This window comes from Crinia signifera, chromosome 4, assembly GCF_055691185.1.
Source record: "Crinia signifera chromosome 4, ASM5569118v1, whole genome shotgun sequence".
Taxonomy (NCBI): domain Eukaryota; kingdom Metazoa; phylum Chordata; class Amphibia; order Anura; family Myobatrachidae; genus Crinia; species Crinia signifera.
In genome coordinates, this window is record NC_139220.1 from 47673317 (window position 1) to 47691452 (window position 18136).

The window sequence follows — 18136 nt, forward strand, 5'->3', positions numbered from 1 at the left end:
TATGGCCCGGTAATTACACACAGGTTTTTTGCATGTTTTTTTCCTGGGTAATACACGGGTGTATGGCAGTGTGAACAGGCTAGACTCGGGTTTTTCTCACAAAATGCAAAAAAGCAAGTTCATTGCATTGCTCAAAGCAGCTTTTTAAACAGCCAATCAAAGATACTTTTTAAACATCCAATCAAAGCTGCTCTTAGATGCCACACACTTGATGGAAGGTATACCTGGGGAAGCAGTGTGAACGGGGCAGACACAGGAATTTCCCGGGTCTAAGGTGCAGTATGAATGGGGTCTGTAGAGCTGAGATGCTCTATGCCCCGCCAAAAACACAGTAACAAAAAGCCGGGATTTTGCAGGGGCGGCAATGAGAATGCAGCGGGAGGGCAGCCAAGGAGGACAGAGTAGGGTGACTTATTTAATGGCATCTTGAGAGCCCATGAGTAGCCAAGTCACCTTGTCCCAAAAGTAGGTGCCATCTCCCATCCAGCAACAGTCTAAGGCAGAGCTATACATTTTGCACATATGGTACGGCACTAGATATGTTCGGTAACACATTTTGTATGCATTTACTTTAACAAAGGCTTTAAAAACACCTCTTGCATATCAAAGAGCAAGTACCCTTATCAGATAAGCTCCCCAAATTGCTTTCCCACCAGAGTTCATTGCTTGTAGTGACTGGAACTGGTATAGTGACTGGTACAGAATACAAATTATTCCATTCGAGTCAGGGTTAAGGAGGCATAAGTACTCAATTAGGATGAAATATCTAGCCATAAAGCCTATGGAAGAGAGTTAGAAAAGTGGCAGATCTGAATAAAAGCAAAAAAATTGTGTAAGGATGTTTTTTTTTTATGATTACATTTTATTTATAAGGTGCTTCAAGGTGTCCTCACTCCATACTCACAGCAACAGTAGGATACACAGAACATTACACTAACCAAAACAAACAGAGAACAAGTAACAGTACCACCACTGTCAATACAGCTGGGAGAAAAGGTAAGCGAGAGAGTAAAGGTTTAACCAGTCTCCAATAGCGATGGCATGACTATTAAGAGTGGAGTTGTTGGAAGAAGAATGAGCAAGGAATACTGTGCTAAATGGCCACTGAGTAGGTAAAGGCTGTCATTGAAATACTAGCAGAAGGCAGTAAGTACAGGAGGCAGGAGGACCCTGCTCAAACAAGCGTACTATATAGGGGAGACAGGCAGATGACATAAGGGATAAGCATGTAGATAGACTAAGGCAGAGGTTCCCAAACACGGTCCTCAAGGCACCCCAACGGTCGAGGTTTTAGGTATATCCATGGCTCAGCACAGATGGTTCAATCAGACTGACTGAGTTACTAATTAAGTCACCTGTGGCCAGGCATGGATATACTTAATACCTGGACCGGTGGGGTGCCTTGAGGACCGTGTTTGGGAATCTCTGGACTAAGGGCAGGAAATAAGTGAGGTAGGAGGGTGGGGTGAGACACCTGGTGACGAGGTCTCTATACATATATAGTTGAGTGGACATTTTGAGGAGTATAAAGAGGATTCTGTAGGGCAGTAGTTCTCAAACTCGGTCCTGAATTATCTCTATATGAATGGTGCTAGAGAGGCTAATGGTCCGTAGGTTTGCAGAAGAGAAGATTATTATGATGCAGAGAGGTCCAGGAGGATGAGAAGCGAGAAATGGCCCCTAGATTTGATTAAAAGCAGGTCATTGATGACTGAACAAATTAGTTTCAGTGGCGTGAAGTGGGCAAATAGCGATATTGTAGAGGATCAAGGATGGAGTTTTCAGAGGTAGCTGGTGAGATGGTTGTAGACTAAACATTCAAGTGGTTTGGAGGCAAAAGGGAGAAGAGAAATGGCTCAGTACCAAGTTAATGGGGATGGGTGGAGGGTTTTTTGAGAGAGAGAAAGTCAAGAGGTTTTTTTTTTTAATATAATAGGTGAGACAAGAACATGTATGAAAAGTGAGGGAAAGACGCCAGTGGATAGCGATAAGTTGAAAAGGAGAGCAAGGTGGTAGCAGGCAGTGGCGGAGAGGAAGACGATCGAGTGGACTTTGTTACCTATGGTGGAAGGAGAAGGAGCACATTGGACAGATCTCCATTTTGAACATAGAAATTTGTGGCAGTTAACATTCACTTGACCCATCTAGTCTGCTCTAAACACATGTACATACACACACTAGGGTTCAATTTTGACTGGAGCCAATTAACCTACCAAAATATTGAGTGTTGAGGATTTTCACATGGTGAAAAATTCAGCAAGGACGGAATACCCCCTTTAGTGGGAATTGAACCCATAACCTCAGTGCTTTGAGCCCATATTGTGTAGCTTCTGTGCAGAGCATGGATTATTAATAGTGGATAATGATGTTAAGCATTAGAAAGTTGCAGAAATTGGTAATGCCATGAATAAAGACACTGGGTTTAGCAGTCTGAATATCTACACAACACATGTAGCAGAATATGTTATACGGTACGGGTATACGGATAGCTGATAGACAATGTCTAGGTCAACATATCTCAACACCATATGGTCAACACTGAGTTTTGTGGGATTTTTTCCATTTATGTGGAATTCGAGTTGGAACTGTAAAATGAGTGCAGCAAGGCACCTGGCACGTAAAGCCATAATCGGTGATGCAGCGCGCACACACACACTGGGGGACCATGTACTAAGGTTGACACCAAAAATGTGAAACGCAGAACAGTGCTACTGCAAAGGAAAGGGATATGGCACGTTACATCTGCCCCACCTACAGTGCACATGGTTTTGACCATTTTGAGAACAAATTTGTACTGCGATCAGATCTGAATAAGGGCCTTAACGCAGTAACCAAACAGTTGGCCCAGTGTTTCCCTGTTGTAGATGCGCTGCCATTGGATTCATTTGGTCATTAGAAGCTACAGTGGATACCTTCATCCAGTACGTCTAGGATAAACTTGCTTCAGACTGGTCCAGCGGCTTCACTGAGTGACTTGAATGCATGCAACTTTGCACAGACAAGTTTACTTTGTTTGTAAACAGTTTTTGTGCATCTAGAAACTTATTGCACACCCCTTGTATGTGCTTACCTGCAAAATCTTTTTCAACAATTCCATAGGGGACACATGCTTTACAGGTTGGTGGAATAGGCACATATTGGTTTACTTTTCTTTCCTAGCAGCCATGGCTCCCTCCCCTCCTTCACCCTTGGAGGCAAGACAAGGCCCAGAAAGCCAGCACCCTATGAAATCAAAGAAAAGGGTACTTATGTAATATCTGGGCTCCCGTTTTTCTTATGAGACCGCATGCGCTCGCCATGCTTCGGGCACAGTGGCTCGCCACACTATATAAAATCAACTCCATGCGTAGTTGGATAGTAGGGACATGAAAAAATGGGGTGCATTTAACATGGAAGCCCAGATAATACATAAGTACCAAGAAAAGTATTTAATAGGTAAGCAGATAATTTTCTTCATCCACAGGCTTTATGCTGGGATGTGTTAAATCTATTCTAATCTGAAAGGTTAGGGTGTAGCCTTGGGAACCCAAACCTCTTAATCAGACATCTGTCATGGTCACATCCAAGAAGTGGAGAAAAGCAGAAGCAGCCTTCTGCACTAGGGTTCCCCAGGTGGAGGCTCACCCCATCACAGCTGGCTTGATGGCAGGGTAACTGGTGGACCAGGGCTGATTATCTCAGGTTTCTGAGCCCCTGGAGAAGGACCCTGTAATCTACAGCGATGTCCTTGGCTTTGATCTGAAGCTCAAAAATGACAAACTGTTGCCACCGCCATAGCCACAACATTGTTCAAATGTGGACCTGAATAAAAGAGCAGCAACCAGAGCGGTTTCCAATTTTGGCCTGATCCACAGGAGGTAGCGGATAAAAGGTTGCCATGTGCTCAAAAACTTGGAAGCCTCTCAGGTCATCCTCTAGCTGTGCATTAGGTGATTCTGCAATTACCCTCATTTGACGCATAACTGATGCACATTGCCTGCTCTAAATCCTTGATCAAAATCGCAAACTCGACTATACTGGTCAGGGCCTCTACTTTGTGAAGAAAGCCCTCTGGGATAAGGACTCAGATAATTTTCTTGTGGGCATGGAAATCTGAATCATAATCAGACAGGGTCATAGAACGGTCACTGTAAAGTCTGCATTTGCAGGTTGTCTACAAGCTGCTTGAAAAATGTTTAGACCTGCATCCTCAGTCGATAATGCATTAATGACCGGAGCCGCAGCACTAAGTACACTGGCAGTGGGAGTAGGCCTAGGGGTTGCTAACTGATTAACCACACTACCTAACGCATAGAAGTCCAAGCCATTTCCTGACTGGAGGCTGTGGCTAAAAGGAACCCCCACTTCATAGCTGTGAAACACGAGACATAGAACATTCTGGACTTGTACTGTACATTTACAGCAACTGCTATGATACCCTCAGGTGACCAGAGGTCAGAATACAGACACCGGCATCCCAAATGAGGAAATCTGGACATGGGTCAGGAAACTGTTCTGTGCTAATAAGTAGTATTTATGTAACACAGGAACAATGCAAAACCGGTACGGACAGGAAGTGCTCAACAAACTTGAGACCAGTAGGGGAGGAAGGACTTCTTGTATGTCCGGACTCTGAAAAGGAGATCTACAAAGAGAACAGAACTCCTTGTGCTCTCCGGAGAAAAGCGGAGGCAGACAGGGTCTAAAATGGCTTCTTAGTCTCGAAGAGAAAGAAAACCTAGTGACAATGACGTAAAAGTAAAAAGTTCCAAGGGGAGGGGGCAGGGCTAACCGTTTTTTCACCCCCCTTCCAACATGGACCAGCAAGCCACCTACATGTCTCCCTGCTGTTGCTACTGAAGCATGCTGTTCGAACCTGGCCAGACATTGACAGTTGCCAGCCCTAGATGCAAGTTAAGCACCAGTGTGGGCATCCTGTATTACATCTAGCATGGTCAACTCAGTTAAAATTAAGTGAAAAGTAGAAGCTGCTTAACAGTAGCCTCATAAATCCATGCTCGATACAGCAGGCACCAAACGAAAACTGGGTGCCTTTGGTTGGCAGCAGGGCATAAAAGAGCCCATGTCCCCTATAGAAAGGTCTCATAAGGTTACCCCATAAGTATGAGGTAAGCTCATTTTACTGCAATCTATGGCATAATCTATGGCATAATGACACCCCAAATTGAGTGCATATTCTGCTTCCTATAGTCCTGTGTATCTCCCCCCTGCAGTGAAAAGTAGGCAGCGGTATTAATCTTACCGGTGTTAGCGGGAATCCTGGAGATAGTACACAACCAGTGTCTAGACACAGAAGGGCATGATTCCTTTATTTATACTACTCCTCCGCTCCTCAATATAAGGACATGCATAAGGATCCGCATACCGCTAAGTACTGTCCATATTTCAAAATGAGAGGAGGGGGTACTTATCAATGAAAAGCCTAATCAAGGGGTACAGGAAAGAAAAAAGGTTGGGAACCACTGCCTTAGACCCTTGATATTACCGGAGCAACCCAAGTCATGTCTCATGTGAAAGGGTAATCAACAAAATATGACTGCAGATAACTTGACCCATCTAGTCTGCCCTTTTTTAACGTTATGGTATCAAACCATATTTGATACTTATTTGTATGGATATCCTTATGTTTATCCCAAGCATATTTAAAATGACCCTACTGTAAAATAATCTACCACTTTTGATGTGCGGCTATGCCACATGTCCACAATAATAATTTCTTTAACTTCCCTTGAACCCATTTCATTCCAGTTTCAGAGCAGGTCAGTCGGCCAGATGTACTAAGCCTTAAAAAAAAAAAAAAAAAAAAAAGTGAAGTGAAACTAGCAACCAGCGCCTGACTTTTTTTTTCTCAAACACAGCCTATAATGGGTCAGTAAAGCATGGATTTGGTGGCGTTATGCTGTGGGGTGGTTTCAGATAGTTTTACAGAATATTCATTAATCCGGATTGACTGGCCTAGCTCAGAGTCCAGATCTTTACCCTATTGAGAACCTCTGGAGGAACTGGAGAGACAGGTGCATTCTAAGCTGACTCAACCTCATTCATCCAGGAATGTGTGGTCAGAAGGGTGTCTGCAGTAACCACTGCATGTGGTGGACATACAAAGTACAGATCTTCATCTATTTTTTTGTCAGTGTTCAACATGGTGCAGGATGACAGTTATATAATTCAAACATCCTAATAAAATAACGAGAGTTACGGTAGGCTTACGTTCGGTTAACTTTCTTTGAGGTTCATGGGACTCACAGGGTGACATCGGGGGGCTGTAGGCGGATCTAGAGGACCATGGCAACAATCAAAGATTTTGAGACATCCCAGAATTCACGGCTCCTCTCCCCTATTACCCCGCCTCCATGTATTTTGCATAATTCTATTAAGTTTGAAATCTCAATTAATTCTCAAGACCATGTTAAGTAGAAACAACTACTTTGTGCTAAAAAGGCTGGCAAGTCACACCGGACCTGCAGTAATGCAGGACACCTGTAACTGCCCAGCACAAATGATCTTATTTTTTAATGGTAATTTAAGGGGGGTATTCAATCCAGGATAACGGTTGTCGATCCCTCCCGACAGCCGTGATCCGGTCTCGTTTGTGGTCTGATCGACTGAATCCCGCCTGTCGTTCTGCAGTTGATCACACTGGAAACGAGCCAGGATCACGGCTGTTGTTCTGCAATGTCCCGCCTGCCAATTGGTGCAAAGGGGGCATAGCCGCAAAAAAAGGCCGTGGCTTGGCGACCTGCGGCCAGGATCGCGCCAATCCACGGCCATTATTGGCAGTACGGGCCCGACAGCTTCTAAAGTGGGGCCAGTTCTGCTGTGATCCTGCTTCAACGCTGTCGCTAAAGACTGCATTCAATAGGGAGCCACCGCTATTTCCCCCGTCGGAAATAGCGGCGGCAGATTGCATACACCCCCCCCCCCCCCCCGTAAAAAGTAGTAAAAATTAACAAACCCTTCAACAACTCAATAACAGCAACACAGAACTGGTCTTTTAAGGTTTTTATTTTTATACATTTTTTTTGTATTAAAAAGGAAAAAGTAGAATTACCACAAATTACCATGACTAAAGCACAGCTATAAAGCAAATCATAACGCAATAAGAATGGATACTCTGAATAATATTAATGTTATAATACAAGCGCTCATTCAAGTATTTTACATTTTATATATATTTCTTTTTTTTTTTTAGGTTTTTATTTTTCTTCTGTTCTCTTATGATTTATTGGAGTATAACGGGCAAGATTATGTAGTTGTAGCATTCCATGTTGAGAGGCAGCAGCTTGCATGGATTAAGTCAAAATCAGTGACCTTTGCGTGTGTGGTATTTCAACGTTGGAAAAGTATGTGTGAGAGGGGCGATCAGGATTTATTGAGACGCCAAGTGCACAATGCATGGCGGAGTCTAAGGACCAAAACGCTGTGAAACCTAGAACATCTGAACCTAGAATATGTGCTCGCTCTTGGTCAATATTTGGAGAGCCAAATCCAAAACATTGGTCAGAATGCATCCACTAAGTCTTTCATTGGAGAGAAGAGAAAAAGTCAGGAAAAATGGTATGAAAAAAAAAAAGGTCCTGTGCGGACATTACGTAGCCTGGTACCATTACAAAGTAAGGGTCACCGGTGCTAAAGTAATGAAAGTTTCCTGTAAGGTGCAACAAGGTAGGAAATGTAATAGTCCTTCCATTTTGCCTGATGCCAAATACAATTTAAGAGAGGAGCAGTTTAAACTAAAAATCAACGGAACTGTCAAATTTCCAACATAAAAACAAGACATAGGCCAGAAAAATGGATGCGAGCAGCTATCATGACTGAAATAAATATATCTCTATACATATGAAGAGATATAAATTCCTTAGCACAAACATACCCCAAAAAAACCAAACCACATTTTGGGCTAAGATTACCCTTTCCGCTGCATTCCATATAAATGAAGGAGGGGGTACCGAAAGGTATTCTTAAAGCACCACCCCAGAAATATTGGTACTCTTCCCCCAACCCCTCACCCATACCCCCACAGTGGACCACGCTACTATATAAAAGTAGGGAGAAATGGCATGCTGGCACCTAAACACCAGCAATGGTGAACGCTTTGGGTAAAGTTGTTTTTAACTGCAGGGAAAATAAACGAAACCCATTAGCACTGGTTGTGTAATCAACAGTAAAATATTTCATTAAGGATCCAGCCCTATATTTATGTGATGCAATCTAGCCATATTGCATGATTATCGACTTTGCACTTATTGAGGGCAGGGGTAAAAAAAACAACAACAATTAAACCAGAAAAAACCCCACCTCCACATGATTCAATTCAGCAATTGCTGACACACCAAGAGGTCCCTTCGAACACCCCCTTTGAAGCATACCCATTGCCAAAAGGAAGTGGGGGCAGCTATTCTATATGCTAAATCAATATTTAGCCCATCCATTCCCTTAGTGCCTTATGATACAGTGGCTCCACTAATGCCTAATTCATGGACTGGCTGCATCAAGAAATTTGTCCCGCCCATAAAATGGCTGCCTTCTTCACATGCAGACTGCAGGTATTACTTTAACTTTTCTAAAAAAGAAAACCAAAAGTTTCTGGTGAAGCAAAGGCTTAAGGATCATTTCTTTCAATGTGAACCCCTTAAGGCTTCTTCATCATCACAACCACATTACCCCATCTTTGGGGTACCCTGACCACCATACTCCCTTCCCCTGACTCTTCCTATATGATGCAATGGCAATTCTCCTTGCATGAAATGGCAGTATAGGACAATTCGCTACACAAAAATATACCAAAAAAAAAAAAAAAATCTTCCTTTTGAAACTTCTCTCAACTACCCATGGTGTGAGTGTAACACTCCATTCGTATATTATTTTGAAGAACCGTGGCAGTAATTATGGCTAACCAGTCAAAACGATTCTGCTCATTGGTGCCCTAACTCCCACCTGACCCACAAAAGATGCCAGCCTGCACAATGCAGGATTACCATGCTATCCACTATACCAACATTTGGTAGAATGAAGCCATGTAGATGGCCAAAAGACACAGCAGAGGCAAAACAAATACAAATTATATATAGATATATATATATATAGATATATATCTATCTATATATCTATATAGATGTGTGTTTTTGCAATACATCCATTAATATTAAAAGAAAAAAAAATCATTCTGAATTTACTGTCAGTTTTGTACATGGGGTGATAGCCGAAATGAGAATATCTTTGTTGAAGTAAGTGGCAGTGATGAGGGGGGCTGATGGGAATAAAAAAACAAAAGACCAACACGGCTCGCTTGTTGTCTCCCCAGTGTGCAGTCCTCATTGTTTGGGGGGGCTGTCGCCAACTCTGGAAAGAAGGTCACTGCGAGTTTCAAGGTTACAATAAGGCAACTTTTTGTACGTTTGCTTTGTCGTCTCCTAGTATAACTTTAAGGGGAAAAGTAAAAGGCAGTCTTTTTTTTGTTTTTACATTTTTTTTTCTTCTTTTTTTTTTTTTAATATGCAGCCATAGGTTTTTTTTTTCTGTAGTTATCTTTCACAGTCTGAAGTAACAATAAAACAAAACAAATAAAAATATATATATCTTTAAAAAGAAAGAAAAAACAAAAAGCAGGGCTGTTGTGAAAGCGGTGATCTGTGTGAAAAGATTTGCAATGATCTTGCTGTGGGAAGAAATCAAGCCAAGAGAAACTTTTGCCACCAGGTGGTCAACAGCCCATCCCGTCTACACTGCGTCCGGGAGAGGAATCGATCGCAGCCAGACTCCAAGGTGGACCCCAGGTGGCTTCAAAGTGATTGTTTTCTTTTGCCAGTGAGGATGTTTTCTCCTTCCATGCCTGTAACAGCAATAATTTGCCAGTCCAGCAATCAGCAGAGATGAGTCCTGCACGCAATCCATCACCCAGAGTGCCCCTGCTCAGAGGGGAGGGTAGCAATTTCAATAATTTAAAAGGAACGAAAAGGAAAATAAAAAAAAAATTCTCCCTCCCAACTCGAGCCCCTTCCTCCAGGTTCCTGCTAAAAGATAAAAGAGGGGGGGGAAAAAAAGGACCTAAAATTTTATACCCCTAAAGCAAACTAAGATTTCTTCCTTTTTTTGGGTATAAGCACTTGCCACCCTTGCAGGAAAGCTGCGGGAACAGTCAGTCTGCTCCAAACCATGGAGTCTCTGCTCTTTTTGTAGAACGAAAGCCCGTGACACTAGGCGAGGAGCCCATTCTGTTTGTGAACCATAAATTCATCGCACATCCAGGAATTCACCCAAGTGTTCCCTCCCCTAGGACAATCGTTCTTTTCAAAATCGAATCCGCTTTACTTCCCCCCTCCTGGCGTTTGGGAATCCAATGTAGCAAATGAGGGGTGGCTATGTCCTTTGGCGTCCTCCTTTGTTGGGTTATGCGATGAAGCTTGGGCCTGATGAGTGGATCCTTTGCTGGAAGACTGAGAAGGGTATCTTTTCCTGCCCTCGCCTGTAGATGAATGGCGTCTCCGGGATCCTCCGTCCTCTCCCATTGGTGGCTGAATGGGAACAGGGTATGAAAAGTATTAGTTACGCAATAACCATGAGCAAGTCTATAGTTACACTTGTTAGCTGCATACAGGCTCTACGAAATCGTACCGCTCTCACTCGTAAGCAGCCCCTATTGGGCATCCAAACTTCAGAAAAAATGGCTGCCTCCACTGCATGTACGAGAGGGTAGCCTGAACATTTAAGCATACTGGGCATCTACCCAGGACCCCACAATTCTAAGAGTGCAGTGAATGGCTGTCATTCTGACTGGTTAATGGATGAAGCTATCCACCAAGAGTGAGACACCCATTCTCTGTATGGAAGCATAAGAAAAGGCATGTTATGATTTTTTTTTATTGCTTCCTGTGAATGGGTGTGTAAGGTCCCAGTGCCTATTACATTGCTATTCTGTTAAGATGGCTCTGCGAGGCAAGTGTTTTCTTGTATTACATTGTAATATCTCTTGCTCTATTTAGTCCAGTAGTGGGAAAAGACGAAGATTCACAAAACACGTCGCTGTCGGAAGGGGAAAAACCCTGTAATCTTTATTTTAGCCTGCCATGGGGAAGAGCACAAAATGCATTTAAAAGTACCATGCTGTATACCACTAGTTGGCAACAGGCATAGTCGGAGACAATGTTTTGCCAAATTCTGCAAAAAGCCATCACAACACACCCCATTACTTACATCGACTCGGAAATCCTCTAGCCGGCGGAACTTGCTCAGGTATTCCTGCAACTTTGGATCAATGTCCAGGTGTTTGGCTTTGGAATATTTCAAGAAGGCCCAAAATTTCTCAAGTCCGTACAGCTGACCTTTAATAACAGCAAGAGATTACAATAGGGATGGAAGCAGTACAACAGTTACTATTTATATTTTTTCATTTAAAAACAAAAACAATAAAAATAAGAGGTGGGTTGGGAAGGAGGAGGAAAATATACCAGTTTCATAGTCCCTCCTGGTCTCTTCCTGAAAGTCTCGGAAAATGTCCACCCGGAACTTCTTCTCTAGACCGTAGCTGTAATATCGGAAAAGGCACTCCAACCCGTACCTGTAAGGGAAAACGTTAATGTTAAAAAGGACTAAAGGCCCCCATACACTATACGATTTTGGGACGATTTCATCCGATTTCGGCATTTTGGGCCGATAACCGGATGAAATCGCCCCAAAATCGCAGGTGTGTGATGTATGATCCGATCCGATGCGCGGTCCCGTGCGCATCGGACCGGATCAGGGAGGTCGGACGGTCAGCACATAAGATCATCCGACCTCCCTGTATGCTATGCATATGCCTGCCCACCTGTCAGGCATATGCATGCAGACACCGGGGGGCGGGGGAGCACGGCGGGCAGACACACTAACCTGGCTGGGCAGCTGTGATCACAAATAGCAGCGCTGCCGCTGCGGGACGCACAGTGGCGCTATTAGATTTTTAAAATCCCTGTCAAATGACCGGCCGTTCTGTGATTGGCTGAGAGCTCTCTCAGCCAATCACAGAACGGCCGGTCATTTGACAGGAATTTTGAAAATCTAATAGCCGCCACTGTGCGTCCCGTCCCATCCCGCAGCGCTGCTATTTGTGATCACAGCTGCCCGGCCAGGTCAGCATCACTCGCCGCCGCTCCCACTACTGCCGCCGCCCGCCCCCACTGCTCCTCACCGCCCTGCAGCTCCCCATTTGTTTTACATGTGATAAATCGCAAGCGATTTATCACATGTAAAAACTGGCTCATCAAGTGCCAAATTGTATTTGAGCCTCCCGGGGAGCTGCCGGGCGGCTCACAGGAGAATTGGGTCCGACTTGTCCTTAAGACGTCAGGGTTTTATCACCTCAGGAACTTCCTTTGTGATAGGAGCACACATACAAAACTGCACCAAATCTGCTTTGCTCATTTACATTATTAAACAAATGACCAAACAACGATCGGACTAGTTTATACCGACCTGTATCCTTCTTTCCCGTCCTCCACAGACAGCTGTCGAAATTCTTCATACATTTTCTTGTTGAAGTGATCCCGGAGGAAGAAAGACCAAAAACGGAAGAGGGTGTTCATTTCCTGGGACTGGCCGATGCCTAGCCGTTTCCTCTCTGTGGGAGGACAGGGGAAATAAAGGTCATTTTTGCACTGAACAGACTGTGCCAATCAAATCAGCAGTGCACTTATCTGGCACATCTTACCATTAAGGCAACGTCGGCGGTACTTGTGGTAAACATGTTGCGTGAATCCATTCTCCTTCAGTAACTCATGGGAAGGATGTTGGAACTTTGGCAGAGACTGGGGTGTGCATCCATAGTTGCTCAGGGCAGGGGCTCCCTCTGATGGACTGGCGTTTGAGCTGTGACAAAACAAAAAAAAAAAACCCACCAATGAAAACCTTTACAGTGAACTTATTGCCTACATGTCATGGCCTACATGTCATGGCCAATCCGCTTTTCGCTATAATTTATCCAACACATTTTATAAGTACAAGCAGACGTTCATTGTCGATATGGCTATCCTCTTTATTGCCCTCTGGCTAATGAGATACAATTGTACCACTAATTCCCTATACACCCAACAGCCTGTTGTGAGCACTTACCTCACTGAGGCAGTTCTTGGCCGATGCTCTCTCGAGTCCATTACCCACCCAACATGGCATTCCATGGGAGGATTAGAACTGTGACGCGTCTTCCGTTTTCGCGGCGTCTGCAAACAAAAAAAAAGCAGGCATGATGGATTAACTATTAATAAGTGCCCTATGATGCTTTGCAAATAGAACCCAAAATCTAAATGGTAATTATCTTGTAAAAAAAAATATAAAAATGCAGTATGCAGTAAACATAACAAAACCAGCAGCGAAAATATGAGCCAGCAACAAAGTCTCCAAAACTTCCACACATTCTGCTGGGAGAGGCAAATAAGTCTGTGTGTAAATTGGGTGGGGATTACTTCTGACACATTAATTCCCTTACCAACCAATTTAGATTTTGCTTTCTTTATTTGATACATTTGCAATACACAATGGGATTGTGCTTTCATAAGCAAACTAAGGGGGAGACTTGACCAGGGGCCATAAGCAGCCCTCTGTTGATGAACTAAACATCCCAGCATGCTTGGCCTTAGTTTTGCCAATTGGCCATGCTGAAACCGATGCAAGGCATGCTGGGATGTGTAGTTAATCAACAGCTGGAGGGCTGCTTATTAGACCCTCTGAGGTGGACTAGAGAAGTTGCAGATAGCATTTAGCTGGCCTGAATTTAATACATTGAATAGCCAAAATGGAGTCCCGTTGTGCAAGTAAACCCAACCCCATAAAGCATAGACAAGAGATAGGCCTTACCTTTGCATCAATCGTCCTGCCCTCTTTCACTACGGGGTAAAACCGAGGCGTCAGCGTTGGGTCTTTCAACCTGGGCGTTCGCGGTGTGCGTGGAGTCCTAGCGTTTCGGTAATTTGGGGATTCGGGGACAGTGGTTGGTAAGGACCGGGCAATTGTGGAAGGTTCAGGAGCACCAAATAGCTTATTAGCCAAGGCATCTGTGGGAACTGTGGAAGAATCAGGGGGACAGTAAGAAGTCTGCACTAGAATCTACCTAGCAGATAAAAAGAGACGGAGACATTTAGATCCTATACATTGTGCCAGTAGCAGAACTAGGAAGTCTGTGGCTATTGAGCAGGACATAACCGTTCCACAAAACCAGGAATATACTCCATTAGAGAGCCTCTTTGCACTCATGGGCGAGAAGCCTATAACATCTATACAAAAAATGCTATGTGGATCCATTGCTTTTTCTGCAGGTGTGAAAAAAAGGTTCTTATAAATTGGGGATTGATTATTATTTTATCAGGCTCAAATACATTTCTCCAAATGGCAACAATGGAATTACTTAGGTGTTGATTCAGGTTGGTTTGCAAAGCACATTTGCTTTGCTAATGGAAAAAAAAAACACGTGCACTGCAGGTGGGGCAGATGTGACATGTGCAGAGAGTTAGATTTGTATGAGTTATTTTGTTTCTGTGCAAGGTAAATAATGTCCGTTTTATTTTTACACTGCAATATAGATCTCATGTTGAAGTACTCACCACACCCAAATCTAACTCTCTCTGCACATGTTACATCAGCCCCATCTGCAGTGCACATGGTTTTGTGCATTAGCAAACCAAATGTGCTTTGCTACCTGAATCACCTCCTTAATTCCAGATAGCTTCCATTGGAATCCTCTTCAGTTAACTGAATTGGGGGTACTTGTGTATTTTGGCGGCGCCCATCGCATCGCATACCATACCATAACGCATACGATGGTATGCGATGCGATATCGTTCGATAGTGTACGATGGCATACAATTTTCAAATTGTATGCCATTGTACATGGCATACAATGCCATACGATGCGATTAAACATTGTATAAGCACCCTAATGGGTGCTTATACAATGTTAAGCACCCTAATGGGTGCTTACAATGTTAAATGCACCCCCACGCCACCCCCCCACTATAAACGTGTACCCGAAGCGTGGCGAGTGCAGCGGTACGCGTCCTACGACCTTTTCATACCCCCACTATCCATGTCGGTGTGGAGTTGAGAATAGAATAGTGTGGCGAGCGCAGCGAGCCACCGAGCCCGAAGCGTGGCAAGCGCAGCGAGCCCCGCGAGGGGACGCGGATACCTGTGAAGGGACGCGTTTACCTGTGAAGGTATCCGCGTCCCCTCGCGGGGCTTGCCACACTATTCTATTCTCAACTCCACGCCGACGTGGATAGTGGGGGTATGAAAAGGTCGTAGGACGCGTACCGCCCCCCCCTCGCGGGCTCGCCATGCTTCGGGTTCACGTTTATAGTGGGGGGTGGGGTGGCGTGGGGGTGCATTTAACATTGTAAGCACCCATTAGGGTGCTCAAAAGCACCCTTTAGGGCGCTTATACGATTTTTCATCGTATAGGGGGTCAAAATCGCGTCGCATCGTATGCCATCGGGTACATGGCATGCGATGCGTTCATCGTACGATGCACATCAGGGGCGCCGCTATAATACACAAGTACCGAATTGGGTCACTGTTCTCAATAAAGGCCTCTGCTGGCCAGATCCTGTATTATTCCAGTAGCATTGGAAGAATCGAGTAGCTGGCTGCTGACTGGAGAAGGGTTCACTTGGAAAAATCATACAGCTCTTCTTTGCTGGCAAATCGCCAGAACGTCACCGCTGGCGATCTGCCAGCAGCCCGGCTCGCCATCTGACTGAGACGCGCGTGCATCTCAGTGTCAGTGCGCCGGGACCCTGTCCGTCTCCGCTTCAGGGAGACGGACAGGGTTGGGGGGGGTGCGAGGAGGCGGTGGGGAGCCAGGGTGACCGCCGACAAGCCGGCGGGGACCCGTCGGAAGGGGGCATGCGCATCCCCTTTCGCAAATACAGATGGTGGGTGGTGTCGCCATCCCCTGCAAAGAGGAGCCCGGCTCTATCTGTACCAAAAAAATACGCCAATCCCCTTTAAATATCTAATCAAGTTTCCAGACCTCTAGCAACAGCATCCATCGAGAGAGGCTAGACTGGCCAACATTTATAGATGTGGAATGTTTCCTCTACATGTGAGCATGCCAGCGGAAAACCCATTTCTAATGAAAGAGTAATGGGCCCCCATACATCAGCAATCACAATTAATGGATTTCCAGATCCAGTGATTTTTTGGCCAGATAAATGGATTTTACAATCTATCTGACTTTGCCCACACATTACAGATTTATTTCAGTGATTGGCAGATTTTTCCATCTAAAGATTGCATCTTCATATCTGGAAATTGCCCAATCGATTGTCATTTCAGCTTTCAAATAGATGAGGACGACTAATTGGGAATGCCCACACATAAAAAAGATCCGCAGATAATACCAGATTATTAAGCATGTTTAAAAATCTGATTAAGCAATCGATTGGCGATCCCTATTCATTTTTGATTGGGATTGCCAAAAGGGGGAGCCCACATATCTAAAATTAATTGTGGCAATCATCTCCAGATCTGAGGATTGTCACAATTAATTGCTGATGTATGGGGCCCTTTAGCACACATTCCAAAAAATAATTACACCACTGCATTACCACACCGAGAACATACCCTGCACCTGATCAACTTATCCCAAGTCAATGAGCTGCCACCACCACCACACAGTGTTCGTTCCAATGCCCCAGCTACAAAGCTCGGCCACATGCAGATAGATCATTGCTTGCACCTACCTTGCTGAAATCTTGGGGGTCCTGGGGGAACTTCCTGATTAGGATCCACAGGGGGTTCCGGGGTTAAAGTGACAAACTGCTCCCGGCTGATCATATTCACCTTTTTGAAGTTCTCCACCTCTTGCTGGAATGAGAAAAAAAAAGTGGATTAATGAAAGTATCATACATATGATTCAATCCTTCTGTGGGTGCCCAAATGTAATAAGCTGCCGCTGTTCTACAGCTGCTGTGGAACGAAACTTGCCAGCATGCCCTGCTGCAATTCTGCTATTAGGGAAAGCTATGACACGGAGGGCCGAATGTTGGATAAGTCTTGGTGTACACGCTTTGATTATACAATAAATAGTGCCAAAGCTATATAACAGTGTAGCACTTTATTACAAGGTAAAAACCCTGAGCATTTCAATCCTCTTTATTGCACCATACCGGATTAATAAATCTGAACAGTGAATATAGTAAAACTGATTTAAGCCACTTACTACCAAAATGCCACCAATTTGGTATACAACACAGGTTAATAAAAGAAAAATCAACAAATAGAAATAAAAGTCACTCCGAAATGGGCAGTAAGCGAAGTGAACTAACACCGTTTAGCACAATAATAGTCCATATAAAGTACTAAACACTCCAGTTTTAAACATTTAAAATAAGGGCATACCTTCCACTTAGGGTGGCCAATCCCGGGATTGGAGTATCAAAATCCCGGGATTAGACTGCGCATGCTCAGTCTAATGCCAGGCAGCAGCTGAACACTTGCTCAGACGATGCCCGGCTGTTCCAGACTCCTGCGTGCAGCCTGCGCAGTGTCACTTGGTCATGACTTGGCCGTAACACCGCTGACTGCCGCCTCCTGTAAATGTGGAGGAAGGATGAGTTTTTTACGGATGCCAATCCCGGGATTGAGCATTTTTCAATCCAGATTCCTGGTATTGGGAAAATGCCCCGGGTTTGGCATCCCTACTTCCACTAGCAAATTATGGAGAAAAAAAAAAGAAGGTCAAGAGAATAAAAAGCAATCCCTTTACTACACTGCTTGCAGGCAAACAATATAATGCTTGGGCAATACTAATGTCCTATGCCGCCCTCACAACAGCAAACGTTGGCTAGGTACAGAGGACAGCACTATGTAGCAATGATGCGCTAACAGGTCACGGCAGGTTCAGTTACTGTGGACAAATAGGGTATGCATTCACTGCTGGTTATATAAACCAATCGTAAGGGCCCTGTATTCTCCAAGGGCAAACAGTTTCAGGCACACAACATTATTACTCACAAGTTTGTTTAATCCTTCGATATCAAAAAAAAACAAAAAAACCCTAACATTAAAAGACAGGCAAGACAGGAAATATCCGCTCTTTGCAGATATGATTAACCCTATATTTAGTCATTTACATTCAGTAGATAATCACTGACCGATGACCGAAGTG

General features: G+C 44.2%; 1 protein-coding gene across 5 annotated transcripts in view; it reads right to left on the bottom strand.

The window, feature by feature from the left end:
- Nucleotides 1–10079: 10079 nt before the first annotated feature.
- LARP1 (La ribonucleoprotein 1, translational regulator) overlaps nt 10080–18136 on the bottom strand; it is a 50307-nt gene continuing 42250 nt past the window's right edge. For all 5 annotated transcript variants that reach the window (XM_083181724.1, XM_083181723.1, XM_083181725.1 and 2 more), the window contains exons 12-19: nt 16710–16833; nt 13828–14033; nt 13087–13193; nt 12686–12843; nt 12451–12595; nt 11448–11557; nt 11194–11321; nt 10080–10514 (exon numbers count right to left, since the gene is read on the bottom strand). In XM_083181724.1, coding sequence (XP_083037850.1) covers nt 10308–10514; nt 11194–11321; nt 11448–11557; nt 12451–12595; nt 12686–12843; nt 13087–13193; nt 13828–14033; nt 16710–16833 — 1185 coding nt within the window. In that variant the 3' untranslated portion in view covers nt 10080–10307. The remainder of the gene's footprint in view (nt 10515–11193; nt 11322–11447; nt 11558–12450; nt 12596–12685; nt 12844–13086; nt 13194–13827; nt 14034–16709; nt 16834–18136) is intronic.